This window comes from Drosophila takahashii, chromosome 2L (assembly GCF_030179915.1).
Source record: "Drosophila takahashii strain IR98-3 E-12201 chromosome 2L, DtakHiC1v2, whole genome shotgun sequence".
Classification (NCBI taxonomy): domain Eukaryota; kingdom Metazoa; phylum Arthropoda; class Insecta; order Diptera; family Drosophilidae; genus Drosophila; species Drosophila takahashii.
The window spans coordinates 4471836-4488570 of NC_091678.1; the positions used below are offsets into that span (position 1 = coordinate 4471836).

General features: G+C 41.1%; 3 protein-coding genes across 7 annotated transcripts; 1 reads left to right on the plus strand and 2 right to left on the minus strand.

The window, feature by feature from the left end:
- Nucleotides 1-399: 399 nt before the first annotated feature.
- LOC108063989 (uncharacterized) lies at nt 400-1687 on the minus strand. Its single transcript, XM_017151288.3, has 2 exons — nt 1309-1687; nt 400-1255 (listed from the first exon to the last, which is right to left on the minus strand). Exons 1-2 carry the CDS (start codon nt 1597-1599, stop codon nt 494-496), a joined length of 1053 nt encoding a protein of 350 aa, XP_017006777.2. The 5' UTR covers nt 1600-1687; the 3' UTR covers nt 400-493.
- A 5319-nt stretch (nt 1688-7006) lies between these two features.
- On the minus strand, nt 7007-9460 carry LOC108063986 (serine/threonine-protein kinase RIO3). Its single transcript, XM_017151283.3, has 3 exons — nt 9140-9460; nt 8354-9071; nt 7007-8301 (listed from the first exon to the last, which is right to left on the minus strand). Exons 2-3 carry the CDS (start codon nt 9068-9070, stop codon nt 7189-7191), a joined length of 1830 nt encoding a protein of 609 aa, XP_017006772.2. The 5' UTR covers nt 9071; nt 9140-9460; the 3' UTR covers nt 7007-7188.
- A 234-nt stretch (nt 9461-9694) lies between these two features.
- Cf2 (Chorion factor 2) lies at nt 9695-16227 on the plus strand. Of its 5 annotated transcripts, none has more exons than XM_017151284.3 (4): nt 9698-9919; nt 10266-11531; nt 12826-13004; nt 14375-16227. In XM_017151284.3, the coding sequence occupies exons 2-4, from the start codon at nt 10381-10383 to the stop codon at nt 14548-14550; spliced, it is 1506 nt and encodes a 501-aa protein (XP_017006773.2). In that variant the 5' UTR covers nt 9698-9919; nt 10266-10380; the 3' UTR covers nt 14551-16227. The 5 variants fall into 5 exon arrangements, with proteins under 5 accessions (XP_070075617.1, XP_017006774.3, XP_017006773.2 ...); XM_017151286.3 differs by having other exon boundaries at nt 9699-9919; nt 12826-12920; XM_070219516.1 differs by lacking the exon at nt 14375-16227 and having other exon boundaries at nt 9695-9919; nt 12826-13502.
- Nucleotides 16228-16735: the final 508 nt, after the last annotated feature.

Below are 16735 nucleotides of genomic sequence, written 5' to 3' on the forward strand. Positions count from 1 at the left end.
GTTATTTTTTGAGTTTTATTATAAAAATCAAAAAATAAAAATCATTACGGATTTGTAAACTACAATGGCTAATAAAAATTGTGGTGTATTTAAAAAATTTTTAGGACCCTTCTAAGTGCGTGATTTTTTTGTATGAAAAATTTACAATAACAGTTATTTTCGTTCCCTGATCTCAGGGTATTCTCAATGTCTTAATAGATTACTGATTATTTTTAAGATGAAACCTAAACGGCATTATTGAAAGGTCATTGAAACTAAATCCAAAAAAAAATTTGCGAAATATAAAAAATGTGCAAAAACTAGTTTTAAAAAGCATATTTAAAATAAAAATATAGGTTAAATCATTATAGGATGTATTATCTCAGGGTATTCTCAAAGTCTTAATAGATTTCTGACTACTTTTAAGAGTTTTATTAATTTTCAGGGTTTTGTGAGGACAAACAGCCCGAAATAGAGTCCATATAAAATAAATAGAGTTTCTAGAATCTCCAAATCAAATGGAGAAGCGTGTCCAACGCTCCACGAGACTGGGACGCGGTGAAGCCCGATATCGCTCGTCGAAGATGGGACAGAACTTCTCGGGGAAGCGCTGCTGGAGGCACCGGATGACGGTTCCCGTGAGGTAGTAGCGCGGTGGCCAGCGGCACTCGCAGGGCGGGATGCACATGGAGCACTGGGCCTGCATATCGTTCCACTTGCTCATCGTGGTGGTCAGCATGGGAGCCAGGCACTGGAGACGCCAAGGCAGCCGGACATCCCGTTCGGTCCAGTCGCAATCGCACGGCGGGATGCAGGTCATACACATCAGCTCCTCCGGTTCCAGATCCATTGGCGACTGCTCCGGTTCCTTCGCCTCCGTGGCGCACTTAAACATCTTAGAACGGGGAACCATTCCGATCAGCTCCTTGAACTTGCGCTCCTGTTCGCGACGCAGCCACAGATACAGCAGATCCCAGTGGTCCAGGTTGCGGGCCCGCTCCCGGAGGATCTGCATCCGCCGGTAGAGATCCGATCTGCGCACTTGATCGTAGTTCATTCCGGTTTGCGTGTGGAACAGCAAGTACAACTCGTTGGGTTTCTCATCGGGCAAGGCGATACTGGAGGAGAACTTGGTCAGCTCAAAGTGGAAGAGCATCCGAATGCCATAGGTTATATGCCGGATATGATCGAAATCCTTGATATTCATGGCACACAAAGCAGAGGCATCCAGCAGGAGCAGCTTTCTTCCCGAGATCATATTCACGCGAAGGGTGTTCTGTATTTTAATTCCTTTTAAATTTAGTAATTTTAGTAATAATTAATACCCACCATATACTGAGGATAACCGTAGCCATGGATCCATCGCCTAATGTCCATGTCGTCCCACTCGAAGATCGAGGGCAATGGCAGCTGGTCCACCACAATGGAGCACAGCTCTACGAGGGAATCGGGCGAGGTCCTAAACTGTATGGGTATGTCGTCCTTGTCGTATTTGGGACAACCCCTGAGGAAATCGTTGCGCCTGAACTTCGTAGGAGCCATCTCCGAACGGGCCCTCACCTTCGTCTTCACCTTCTGGTGAAGGAACTTGGTGTCCGCTATCCCATACAGATAAGGCATCTTGCATGAATTTGGCTTACAATCTTCGTTTCTTTCACTTGATTGTGTAAAAAAATGGGACTACAGAAAATATATGGAAAATATAGTGACTGCTGGGTTTTTATTTTTATTGGTATAGTTAAGATCTAGCTTCTATTTATAGCCAATTAATATTGCCAATTCCTGGGATTTTTCGAGCTGGCAATGCCGCGTTTGAAGGGCTTCGTATTACCATTTTTTCGCCACCACGTTTTGTGTGTGACGTTCGTAAACAAGTCGACGGAATCTGGAGAAATCAGAAAACAGCCAGAACCAGGTAGATATGATATGTAGGTACCGATGGTATCGGAACCCCTGTGGAAACATCTGTCCGTCAATCAGCACATGCCAAAAGTGAGTTATTGCCCAGGTAGAGGGAAATACATAGATCGATTGTGTCGGATTATGTTGTATTGGTTCGGTATTGGGTTCTCCCGGCTAATAACGGTCCTGCTGACCATGTGGTAATGTCGGTTGTCAAAACATGGTCAAGGGTAAACGCCTCCAGTTTACATACTCGTGCATTCGGATACCCGACAGCGAATATGTTTGCGGTTTATTAATGAGTACCGCGAATATATTCGTACACATGTGTATGGGATACATATTGCTATATCGCTCGGGGGCGCATGGGTCGCTGACTCATCGCCGATCCGTTCCGATCGTCTCACGTGACGGACATTTTGGAGGTGATTTTTATGGAAACACGTTTCTCGCCATTTCGGACATTTGTTGTACTGTAAGCGCTGCTCGTTCGGCAATCAAGCAAAAGCCTAATAAACCTCATCAGGTTCATTTAGGCGAACGCTTACCTTCATTAGCATGTGCCTGTCAATTTTTATTATTATTTTTGCAACAGTTTTTCGCCTTAAATTGTGATGACAATTCGAAAGGTTATTTTTTGGAAACATCAATTAAGACTGTTTGCGAATGTGTTTATCACGAAATTTCATTTTTCGGGACTAACAACAGTGCCCTAGAATATTATGAAGATGGCGTCGAAATGGGCGGGGGCGTAGTTGGCGACGGAGTGGGCGTGGCAGAGTGCCTGGTTTATAATTTACTGGGATCGTAGTGTCGTCCCAGGGGAAAGAAATTGTTAATTATATACAAATTGCTGTGCTGACCAATTAAAGGGGACATGTGTACAGTGAATGCTCTGAAGTAAAATAAATATTCTATTTTAATAAACTTATAAGGTATACCTTAATCTAAAAAAATTAAATTAAAATTCTTAAGAGGTAAAGATAGAACATTTTTTTTTTAGATTCTGTGAAATTTTCTGTTTTCTTACTTTGTTTTACAATTATTATTAATAATAAGAATGATTTATTATATTCATATAATGAAAATTTCAAAGAATTTATAGTTTTATTATTTTATGGTTCCTAAAAGCTAATCAAAATTTATTAGCTACTGAACATTGAAGTTAAACAGTTTAATTTATTCAAAACGTGTGGCTGCATTTGCACAGATTTAATGACCCAATAAATAGAACAAAGTAAGATTTACGATAGATAAAATTTAACGTAAAATATTACTATTAATTCCTCCTTGAAGGTAAATATTTTCGCTGTTAAATGAAAATAAATTTTTTTTAAATTTATTAAATTTTTTTACTGAAGTGTTGTACTTCATTGTCTACTGTACTTGAGAATGCCTTACTCACATCTTAGACCGCAGAAGATTTCACTTTCGCTTAAGTCGCTTCGTTTATTTTGCAACAAGGAGGTGGAGAGGGGCGTGTAGATGCGCCACCGTGAATAATGAAAATGATATGACCATGTAAGGGCAGCTACTGCCAACTACGATCGGACAATGTAATGGTGGCAACAATAAATTAAGGTTCTATTTTTGTAGCTAACTTGAATTACATGCCCGCGTTCCACGGCAAACTGAAGCCGGTTGCCAGCAACTAGTTAACAAGTTAGACCTAAAATAGAAGATGCCGCTGTCCAAGTGTCCGAGTGTCCAAGTCGACCATCGGAAGAGAAGAGGAGACGCCAGACTTGGCTTGACCAACTTGCGTACGTACACTGGGAAAAATGCATTAAATCAATCAGTATTCTTTGTTACATTAAAAAAAGTAATTCTCTAGTCAATGAGTAATTAACTTAATCTTATATTAATCATACTAAACTGATTCATTCATAAACGTCAAAATGATAAGTCCAAGTCCATTAATAAAAAGAAAGTACATATTTCAATAAATATTAATCCTGGGGTGTCAAAAATTAATAACCCATTAGATTTTTCGAGATACTATTTGTTGGAAGAATGTTAGTCACAAAGAAAAAGCAATATAATTTAAAAAGAAGAAAGGAAGCTATAGCTTCGCTTAGCCACCCTTGCAGGTCATTCCTGTTCTGTCTATTACGTGCTATGGCAGCTATAGAATATAGCCGCCCGAATTTTGTTACATTTTTGAAATGTTAAAGAAAAGCTGTATCCCAGAGAAGAAATATAATATAAAAATCAATAAAGATAAATTCATTCCTATAGGAACATTAATATATAATTTTCCATTTAATTTTCCGATCTTTCCTATGGCTGCTCTATGATATAATGATCCGATTTCTTAAAAATTGAATTCGACATTCAGAAAAAATTAAAAAATAATATTCCCAAGAGTAGAAGGTAATAAAAATTCCAAATACGATTTAAGAAACATTAAAAAATTAAAATTTTAGTAGTAGTCTTGTTATCAAAACTTTTTTTGGGTGTAGGTCCAACATGAAAATTAATAATGCAAATAAATTGTTAACTTTAAACGCGCAAATTCCAGTCTGCGTACATCCCGCGTGTGCGAAAGTGTGTGAGTGAGCTAGCGGGGAGGAATGGATGGGTGGGATGGGGGATGGAGGGCCTGGCGGCAGCGACCACTTGAGGTCAGTTCGATCACGATCGCGTCGGCAGAGGCAGCGACTGAGGCAGAGACTGCGACGTTGACAGAGGCAGAGCAGCAGCCCCAAGATCACGACGAGCCTCCTTCGAAGTTTTCGGTCTCTGTCTCTTCCTCTTCGCACTGTCAAGTGGCGCGTGTGTGTGAGTGAATGGCTACACTTGAAGAAACTACACAAGAAAGTCTTTGCCCCACATGGGGTATACGGTTTTATTTTAGATTTTATTTTTTAAGTTTGGATACAAAGTTTTTAATTATTATTTAGATTAATCAAAAGTTCATAGTTTTTTATAAAAATTTGTTAAAAGTTTTATTACCATTTGAAATTAAACACCCAAATTCGGGTTTTGTCTTCAAAGTTTAAGTAACCCTATTAAAGTGGTTAAAAATAGATTTACCATTGCTGAACTTTCAGTAATTTAGAAAAATGCATCTTTATTATTTTTAAACAAATATTTGATTAACTCAAAAATGTAATTGATTTGAAATATATTTTTCCCTCTGTGAGTCTAATTAATTTCATGCCTAGGTCAGCCCACTTTTTCACCCAAGGAGCGGGGACTGGACACTGATGTTTGGAATTCGAGCTGGAGCGCCTGATTACATGCCTGGCACATTTTAATTGATGATCCAAACGCAATGTCTGAGTTTATAGCTTTGTTTGGTATTTTTCTCTCTCTTTGGGTTGCCTTTTTTGCCCACTTCTTTCTGACTGTCTTTATGATTATTGCTTTGACTTGTTATTCGCTCTTTTTTTATTTGTCCCGCAATGAAAGCTGGTTTCAAGTGCTCCTCCAGTTTCGAAATTCCCTGAAATTCGTATTATTTCTTAGAAATCGGTATAGAAAGATAACAAACTTAAAAGATAATTCGTGACTAATTACCTTTTATTTAAAAGTTAAATCCTACAAGTCTAAGATTAATAAGATTTTTCCAAAGAAAACTTAATCAAGTTTTTAAGTCAGCTTATTTATAAGAATAACATTCCTATAATCTAGAACAACCTTATCAATCAAGCTTTGTTTTCAAATATTTTTAAGTGCATATTAAATACGTCTAATTTTACAGTGTGAGTGCATAAAATATACTTATTTTTTTAAATCCGAAAGCGAATGACACATTTATTTCACCAAATGATTTTAGTTTTATTGGGGATAAGAAATAATCATACAAACACACATTCATATGTAGGTATGTATATTTCTTACAATTTTGTGCTGCTCCAACTCGTGTTTTCGGTGAGTCTATTTTCAACTTCTATCCCCACGCCACTTTGTTCGTCTTCGGATCCTCCTCTTTCGCTGCTTTGCGTCACCATCGGACGAAGTCGGGCCCCCTTTGGGGTCTATGTGTGGGTCCCCCAGTGTTACATATACCCACACTCATCGGCACAACATACATATAATTTCATACATATAGCCACTCGTATCACAATTTCAAGAGACGCTAATAGAAGATGCTTTTTTCAGATCTGATGTTGCTGTTGCCAACGTCAAATGTGCTGCGTTCAATCAGAAATCAAAAATAAACAATATTTTCCACTTGCAAGCGCCGCAAATAAACAACAAGTAGTAAATGGATGCAGTGCTGCGTGTGCCGATGCTCGAAAGAAAGTTCAATTTTGATTGACGGCTACAGAGCAACAACATCCAAAGCGAATCAGTTCAATTGAAAATTAAAATTGAACTCGATTTGCAGACGGGAAACGGAAATACACTGCTAACGGTTTTCGCTTTCGATAGCGATAACTTCTTAGCAACCCTGTCTGTATATCTTTTAAAATTAGTCAAAACCCAAATGCTATAATAAGAAATCCAAAATAGATTTCCGTTTGACTTGTTAATACATTTTTTCCAGATTTTGTAATAGGCCAGCTAAGCTGTTATTTCATCAAATCAGAGCAACTATTAAGTGGAATATATATTGTTTATAAATTCCCCTAGTGATAAGGAAGGGTAATCCGAAACAGACTTTGAATCGCAAGCCCCACAAAAGCCATACACAATATTTGTACGCACAGAACTGCTCGCAACTGGATTTTGACGTCACACTTGAACTACTATATTTCGCAAAGTCCAACCTGCTAACGCATCCAGACTATAGAGATAGATGCGCTAGATCCGACATCTCGACAATCCAGCGACGTGTGCACTGGGCATGGAATTTCTGTACGTAATCATCTGATCGGGAATTCGATCGAAACGACAAATCTCCCAATTAATGGGAAAAACTGCGCACCAAATGAGTTCAATTGCCGGGTTAGCTGATTCGGAAGATGGGCGTGGCGCGTGTGGCCATTGAGGCCTGACATTTGCATTAATCTTAATTGATTAATAACAATTCAAGATCAAAGCCAGAGTGCAGCAAATGCAAAGTGGAGCGCACGAAAGAAAGAGATTACGGAAAAACTTGACTTATTTAAATGGATTTTGAAGGTTATTAGAGACCGCTATTATAAGATCATCACTATCACCTATTTCAAAAACCTTTATAGTCGGAAAATTAAACTTTATTCTTGTTTCGAGGACTCTTTTATAGTCAAGACCCTTGACTATAAGCATCATAGTTTTTCCTTAGGAATTTTACAAATTCAAATAGAATCGCTGTGGCCAAAACCGTTAATATCAATTACAAACTAAACTAGAAAATCAGGCTACGCTTTAGAAGTTTCAATGTTTGGCAGTTTTGTTGACCTTTTCCTTGTCGTCATTATCGTTGCCATCGCTTTCCTGGTCCTTGTCCGTATCGGTTTCATTGTCGTTATTATCCTGCGCTAGCTTGAGAGCCCTTTGGGCCTCGCGATCCTGCTGCGACTTCTCCCAGGCCAGCTCGAAGGGATATTCCAGCGGCTTCAGCTCGTCAGGGCACTCCTCCTGATTCGGAGCAGTTGCCTGGTTAATGGAAGCTCCGCGCGTGTGGATCTGCTCCAGCTGGGCGGCATTGTGGACCTCTGCGTTGAGTCCTGTTATAAACTCAAACAGCTGCTCCTTGGTGTAGATATTGGGCAGGCCGCGACGTTCGAAGAAGTTCACAATGTTGCCGCAATCCCGCATCAAAAACTCCAGGGCGCTGGGATGCTTGGGCTCAACACTCTGGGCCACGTCTATGAACCAGCACTTGCCCTCGTACCAGAGTATGTTATACTCGCTCATATCGGCATGCACCAACTTGGCCTCGTTGTACAACTTGTGCATGGCGGCCACAATGTCCTCGTAGGCGCAGCTCAGCTCCGCCGCACTCAGCCGGGCGTCCTTCAACTTGGGCGCCGCATTATGATTGTCGCCGATGAAACGCATGACCAGCACGTGCTTCTTCAGCACCACCACATCCGGAACGTTCAATCCGATGGCCTGCATTCGCATCAGATTATGCATCTCCTTCTCCGCCCACATATTAATGATCACGCGGTGGTTTTGCTTGCTAAATCGATCCTTGAATCTATAGTCATCCTTGATGTACCGATCGCGCTGCTTGAACTCGTTCAGTGTGGTCTTGAAGATCTTGATGGCACACTCGCGGGGCAAAAGATGCGCGGGCACTAGCACACCATTCTGGTGACCATGCTCATTGCTGCCCGTGTAATTAGAATCGGAGTTGGCGTGCAAGATGACCGCCTCTTTGCCCGTGGAGATGATGCCGTTGATCTGCTCGAGCACTTGGTTGTTGATCAGTTTATACAACAGCAGACGCGTGCCGGCATCCAAACCCATCTCGGCGGTGGCCACTTTTTCGTGCTTGTCAGAGCGACCACGTCGCGAGTGGGCCCTCAGTTGGTTAAAGACCTAGAAATAGGTTTTAAGTTCTGGTATATCTTGGTAAATGTTACTCCCTCACCTTATTGGAAAGCTTCATGTCGAAGCCAGCGGCATCGCCAGTGGGAAATTCTGGCGGAAAGGACATCACACGCTGGGCATTCCTCACTGCACATAGCTGCGGATCATGCTTGGTGATCATCTCGCCCTCCTTGTTTACCTTGAAGCCACAACGCGGAATGGACTCCAGCTGCCTTTCGTTGTCCTCGAAGCGATCCCAGTCGTGCTTTTGCTGGTCCAGCTCATCCTCCTCGTAATCCTCTTCGGCGGTGTCGTGCAGAAACTCGGCGTCGCCGTCGCGCAGGAACTTATTCAAGGTGACGGTGACCTTGGACTGCTTGTTCTGCTGCCGCTCGATGCGACGCAGCTCCTCGTTGTACTCGTGGTCGAACTGGGATTGGAGTAGTTGGGCAATGACGGCATCGCTGTCCTCTGGGATCTCAATGCTCTCCGTTGGAATTCCCTCGTCGTTGAGTAGCGAAGAGTAATCCTCCCATTCCTCGCTGTCGCTTTGATTCCTCAGCGAACTGCCCGCCACATTGGAGTAACTGGCCGCTGGCGGGGATGAGGCGGCTCCCGCCTCCCAAATAGAGGCTACTGGCTGCTCCGGCTTAAGAACCTTCTCCGTGTGCCGCTGCAGCTCCTTGTCGTGCAGCTTGTGGGCATATTGCTCCGACATAATATCCGCCAGATTGACCTGCTGCACTGGCTCGCTGTTTTTGACCCATGGCGACGACATTCTGGGCAATTAAACGGGGAAATCAATATACATATATTCATGGAAATTTAGAGCTCCGATTCAACAAACCTTTTGGCACTAGGCTGGACAAGATCGAGATCTAAATCGGTGGTAATTGTGGCAGTTTGCGGGCCAATAAACAAACAAACCTCTGGCCAAATCCTGACCAGCAGCGGATCGCAGGTGGATTTGATGTGTCTGCGTTGGAGGACACACGGTTTTAAAGGCCCAATCGAGGCGTAAGTGACCCGGAAGGCTGTTGCAACTGTGTTGCAATGGAATCTTCTCTGTATTTCACCAATAAATTCCTTTTTCCAATGGTTGTGAAATTATTATTTCGTTTAAGGAACAGAGTGACCGTCAACGGCAAGAATACCAAAACGCCTGGCTGGTCACACTAATTTGTTATAAAAATATTTTACTTAAAATGCTCCAATGTACATTTCAGGGGGTAAAATGGGTTTTCAACTACGCTTCCAGCTATGCTCCTTATTTTAACATAATGAAAAATCATCAGAAAATTAAAAAAAACGTATTTTAAAAATATCGTTTTAGCCAGCGTTACCAGATGCACCACCTATCGTCGCCCACTTTCAGAGCGGCGTTGCCATTCCCCGTTCCGATGCCAGTACTCGATACTTTTTGTTGTAGTTGTACATTTTTCGCCAAAAATAATAATAAAAGTGAAAAATTTTTTTTGTTAATATACGTTTTTTTGTTGTACAAAGGAGAAAATGTTATTAAACTGATTGGCCGCCCCAGCGTTTTCGAGATCCCCGCTGCAACGAGAAGAACAACAACTAAACGGCCGCCAGCAACAACAAGGTGCAGTTAATATTCAGTGCGCTGGTAAGAAAGATGGAAACAAAACGAGAGACCGAAAAAGCAATCAAAATAGAATTCCGAATTTAGAATATGACAGACGGGGGAAAGAAAAAAAAAAACGTTTTCAATTCGAACGCATTGCCGCTGCTCTGCTGCTGCTCTTGTTCTTCTTCGCTGTCGTCGTCTTCTTGCTCTTCCTCTTCTTCCACACACAGCCGCCTGTGGGGGGACATTGGGGGTCAAATGCAGAAGATCGGGGCGAAGATTTCGTGAATTTGTGATTTCCGATTTCGTTCTAGCTAATTAGCGACTACACACACACACACCTGCTTTTGCCTGCCTGTAATTATGGTTTCTATTACTCCTGCAGCGCCTTTCGCCTTCGCCTTCTTTAACCGCCAATTGCTCCTGCTCCTGCCCACTAACTAAAAGAAAAAAGAAAAGAAAAAGAAACAAGAAAAACAAGAAGCGAGAGAGGAAGTGAAATGATAAAGTCCACCACGAATCCACAGGAACAGCGTCTGCCACGCCCCGAGGATCAGCCGCCGCCCCCCTCCTCCTCCGCCGCCGCCCCTGCCACGCCCACGCACCAAGTGGCCGCCGTGATAGCCAACATGGACACCCTGAAGACCGCCTTTCTGCCCAATCTCAGCATGGATCCCAATGTGCACGTGTCGGCGCACTATTGTCCCATGTGCCACCAGCAGTTCGAGCGGCCGCAGCACGTCGCGGAGCACATGCAGCTGTGCCACGGGATCACCCTGAATGCCCAGGGAACGCTGGAGGCCCCACAGCAGCATCCGCAGCAGCAGCACCAGCACAAGCCCAGCCACGCCTGCTTCAATTGTGATGAGAAGTTCGGCAGCGCCGTCGACCTGGACGAGCACCATCGGCTGGTGCATCAGACCTCCGCCTTCCTGGCCCGCTGCCTCATGTGCAGCATCTACGGCATCCACTCGGCCACCCAGCAGCCCAACGAGTACAAGTGCACGCAGTGCGGATCCATTTGCACCACAGCCATGCTGGCCGCCGGTCAGCAGGGCTTCATGGAGCAGCAGGAGGCGGCGGTGACGCCCGACGACCAGCTGCCGGCGATGGCGCCGCGTGATATGAGACTGACGCCCGAGGAGCAGCACCACCAGCAGCAGCAACTGCAGGCGGAGCACCACCACCAGCAGCAGCAGCAACAACAGCAGCAGCAGCAGCAGGAACTGCTGGAGCAGCAACAGCGGGAGATGCAGGAGCAGGCGCAACAGCAGCAGCAGGCTGTGCATCATCACCAACAGGATCAGGATCTCGCCGGCGACCAGGTGGCGTTGAAGGTGCCACCACTAACCGTCAAGCTGAACAAGAACGCCAATGGCGGGGCCATTGTGGCCCATCCGCAGGTCATCATCAAGGAGGAGCCGCTCAGCCTGAGCGACAGCGGCGATGTGGTCAACTCAGTGCCCGTCTATGCCATACAAGCGAATCCCGGCGTTCCCGCCCCGGCCAGCTCGGGTGTGCTCGTCGGCACGCAAACGGTGCCCGCCGATCTGGCGCACAAGATCCGGCACAAATGTCCCGACTGCCCGAAGACCTTCAAGACGCCCGGCACGCTGGCCATGCACCGCAAGATCCACACAGGCGAAGCAGAGTAAATCCATTTTATATGCATCCTACTGACTGGGTACTCCGGCAATGATGGCTATAGGTTCAGGGATTTAACTAGATTTAGCTAGATTTTATATTGGATGTAGGATAGTCTTCCAAATTATCTAGTAGATCTTTTAGATGATCTATTTATATTAGTTTAATTAGGGCTTCTGTCCAATTAATGTTGATAGAAATTGAAGATTTTTGTATATTTCTTAAAGGTATACAAATGAAAAAAATTGTAATTGCTAAATTGGTTAGTATAGTCCAGATTTAAACCTTAAAAAGTTGAACTATCTAAAGAAATAACCTATGATTGACAAACATTGACGAAGAAATAACCTATGATTGAGAAACATTTAAAGTTTAAACTTTTATTTGACATTTTTATACAAAATGGATCATTTTACAATTGTAAAAAATAAATTGTTAAATTAGTTAGTATAGGACACACTTGAAACTCAAAAAGTGGAACCATCTAAAGAAATAACCTATGATTGAGATTAATTTCAAATTATTTTTTCAGTTTTTATTTGACGTTTTTATACAAAATGGATCATTTTACAAAAATCTAAACTGGTAGTATAGGCCAGATTTGAAGCTCAAAAAATTGAACTATCTTAAGAAATAACCTATGATTGAGAAACATTTTAAGTTTCAATTTTTATTTAACATTTTTATACAAAATGGAACCTTTTACAAAAATCTAAATTGCTTAAATGGTTAGTATAGGCCAGATTTAAACCTCAAAAAGTTGAACTATCCGAAGAAATAACAAATATTTGAGATACATTTTAAGTTTCAATTTTTATTTTAATTTAGTATGATAATGTATTATTTTACATCTGGTTTTCGTAGACCGTCAGTTACTAAATCATTGCTGGGGTACCCGTTACTCATTCCAAGGCCGTTCCTGCTTCAGCTCAAAGAGAACCTTGGACCAACAAATAGGTCTCTTTTTGGCGCTGAAGCGGGCGATCGGCAAGCTAACCCTAATAATCTTACCACTTGTATATATTATTTTTGTTTTCCTACGGGGCCAGCTGGGCGCATGGGCGCGCCCTCGAAGCTTTTGGGACGAGGCCCATGCGTTCGTGTGTCGTTTGTTTTGCAACTTATTTTTATATCGAGTGTTACTAATAATATAATTCGAATTTCTTTCTTTTCTCCCGCGCCCTCTCTCTCTCTCTCTATCTCTCTCTCTCTTCTCCGTTTCTGCGCGTTATTTTGTGAATATGAAAAATGTATAATTCTTAACTCTCGAATCTCCACTCTCCGAATCGCAACTCCGACAGCGCCACGCCCAAAGAACGCCCCTACACGTGCTCCTACTGCGGCAAGTCCTTCACTCAATCGAATACACTAAAACAGCACACTCGCATACATACAGGTGAGAAACCATTTAGATGTGGCTATTGTGGCAGGGCGTTCACTGTTAAGGATTACCTGAACAAACATTTAACGACTCACACGGGTGAGAAGCAATATTTTTCAAATCAATTCAGTCAGTCAATCAGCTCTCAATCAACTCAACCAATCAATCAATCAATCGACTCTTCAACCAATCAATCGATCAGTATATTATCGCCCTCGGGCGATGAGAAAAAAGCAATACTCAAAAAAGAGAAACCTCTGTATGCAAGTCCATTTCCATTTGCCATACACAAACTCGCTCAATCTCTCTATCAATCTCGATCTCAACCTATCAGTACCGATATCAATCTCTCACCTCTGCCAGCGTCGCTGCCGAAGCTCGATCACCTGACACGAGCCGCCGCAGCGCCTGCGCAGAAAAGCACGCAGAGAAAAGGTGGCGAAAATTGGAAAATCCAATCAGGATCAGGCTAGAATGTCATTAGCTTACACTCATGTTCTGAAAACTTTATTAAAAACCTTTCAAAATTAAAAAAAAAATCGTAAGCTGGTTGTACACGATACAGCGGCACCATAATTACAAAACTTTAAACCAACATTTTTTATTTCATTTAAAACTATTTAAATTAATATTTTAATTTGATAAGTGATATGGAATAGGCTCTGATTAATATAAATTAAAACAATCAAAAAAATACTAATCAGCTGCTTGTTGTACACGATACAGCGGCACCATAATTACAAAAGTTCAAATTAACAGTATATTAATTTTTTATTTCATGTTTACAAATATTTAACTTAATATGCAAGAGACTCTGATTAATATGAATTAATACAATCGTATAAAAATTAATGAGCTTTGACTTAGCTGCTGCTATAAAAAGATTTCCAAACTGATTGCCTTGTAAAAAATGTTTATTTTAGATTATAATCAATCTAGTTATCAACAGTCTAGTTACAGTTTCAGTTTCTCGTAACGCAATATTTCCAATTCCAGCTAGTGACATTCAGGGCCTTGCAATTTTGCCATCTTCTTCGATTAGCAACAATTAACGAATCGTATGAGTCACTGTTTACATACCCTCACAGAAATGAATACGAAAACCACAACTATGATTTAGCAGGCTTTCTGTGAGGGTACAAAAGCAATATGATAATCCAAATCCGTATCGCCCGCCGCCTCATCTCATTACGTAATAATATGTCTCGAATGCATTTTAACAACACCAATCAAATATATATATACACATTTAATATATAATCTTATACATAGTTTGATTACGTGCAAGACCTTATTTGATATGCATACACATATCTACTGTACCCACACATCAACCACTCAGTCAATCAATCAATCAATCAAACCTTTGGTACTGCACGCACCAAGCAAACTGGCTTTCTGCTAGCGACAAGTGCTAACCGAGTATCCCGAATTTCTCCGTCTCGCCAATCCCGTTGGCTGTTTTGCAGGAGAGAAGCCGTTTCATTGCGGGTACTGCGAGAAGTCCTTCAGCGTGAAGGACTACCTCACCAAGCACATACGGACGCACACCGGCGAGAAGCCGTACACCTGTCCGTACTGCGACAAGCGCTTCACGCAGCGCAGCGCCCTCACGGTGCACACGACCAAGCTGCATCCGCTCTAGGGCAGGCCAGGCGGTGGCCGCCAGATACCCGTTCCTGCCCCAGCCGCTCCTCCTCCTCCTTCTTCTGATGCGCCGCCGCCGCCGTCAGCGTTGTCGTCGTCGTCCGCCGATTCGGACTCGGATCCAAAGAAGCCATCTGCAGCGGCTGCGGCATCGGCATAGGGGTGGAGCTCCAGCGGAAACGGAAGCGGAAACGATATGAGCAACCCAAAATGAAAGACCTTTTCAAAGACGAGACACACTCACACACACGCGGGAGTTAACTGAAGCGGATGCAACGCAACCAACGACTGGCAAATCTCTTCACAGTGCTGCTAGATTAAATTACTAAATTAGATACTTTCATTTCGGTTGACGCTGAAGCGGAAACAAAAGTTGTACTAAATTAGCGTACAGTTCGTAGAATGTTTAAGTTATTGCAATCGATTTTTGATTTTTATTATTATTTGGTTATGTAGATGTTTTGCAATTTTATTTTTATACAACTATATGTATATCGTATATAATATTTTGTTATTCTATGAGATTTTATGGTGACTCCTTAGCGCACACTCACTTACGCGCGGCGCTATACCCACAACACAACACGACACGACACACAACAAACACACACACCACACACATCTATTATTTATAAAGAGAGAGAAAATATTTTTTACTCATATACTTTGTGGCAATATTATTTTTACTACTTCCTAAACTTGTTTGTAAATGTTATTGAAAAACAGCGAAACAAAGAAAGGTAAACTCATGTCTACGCGCAAAACTTAAATTATTTCTTAAATTATAAATTTATATTATTCGAACTCAAAACAACACAAAATTATTTATTCTACATGCAAACCCTTTTCAAAATTTCAACTCATAGAGGAAATGTTGAAAAAGCAACACGAAATTTAGTCATTTCTCAATTATTTGCACACGAGCAGGATCTCGTTTGTTTTGGCTTTAAAAATTTATTTACTTTTAATTACTAAATGATTTAATCATTTTAGCTTGTTTTTATTGAAGAATGTTAACCATTGTTTATTTTTTAAATTATTTAAGTTGAAAGCGCTGCTTTTGTTTGTTAAACTAAGCTTAACAGTGAGATTGTATAAAACTAAAGAAACAAAAAAACAAAAAAACAAAAAGCATAACTAAGAAATTAATTTTACAAAATTTGCATTTTTTAACGCAAGACAAAAAGTATTTAAGGCAAATCGAAATGAGAAATCTACGCTAAACGCAACACAGCTTTATGCGCCAAACTAGAAGATTAAACAAATTTAACATAACGATCTACATAATTGATACTTTTGATAAAAAAAAAGCTTAACGTTGTTTTTGTAATATATATAAATATGGATTGATCATTTTTACGACTACTTAAAAACGTTTTTTAAACCAGCAAATGATTACTTGCAAGAGTTGTACGTACTAAACCAACTAAAACTGTAGCAAAACCAAAACCATGTACATTTTTATAACATAGTGTTATATAATTATAAAGTATACAAATATATAAACCTGTATCTAATATTAATGCATAATACACTCAAACAAATTGTCTACCTAATGGCACATAGCACAGCAACAAACGATGCGCAGCGCATGTAAAACCAAAATAAATTCTAAGTACTAAACTATTGTAATTCTTTAAGTTTTAAATAAACCGAGATGAGTTGACGATCAAAAGCAAACAGCAACAGCTAAATCCAAGCTTAACTAACCGCAACACAAACGAAAACCAATTAACTCTGCTGTAAGTGACTACCAATGAATGAATGGCGTCATCGCGAACCTAATCATGTTGAACACGATACGTACTAAATACCGACTAACTATTAGCTCTTAGCCACGAATCCAAAAACGAAGCCAGACAACAGACACACAAACACGAACGTAAGCAAGTGAGTAATTAGAAATAAAATTGTAATTAAAATTTATTATTATTAAATATATAAATAGATATTACGAATATAAATGTATGTACTTGCAATCTAAATTTACGTGACAAAATCTAGCAAATATTCGAGCAATATTTCAATTAAAAATATATAAAAAGGAACTATATATACAAAATAAAGTCCAACCATGTAGAAAGATTATAAATGAAAACGGAAGAGGGTCTTTTGAAGAGTTTTCGTATTGGTAATACGGAAATATCAGATTTTGAGTGCGACTAGGCGGAAGAATCACAAGC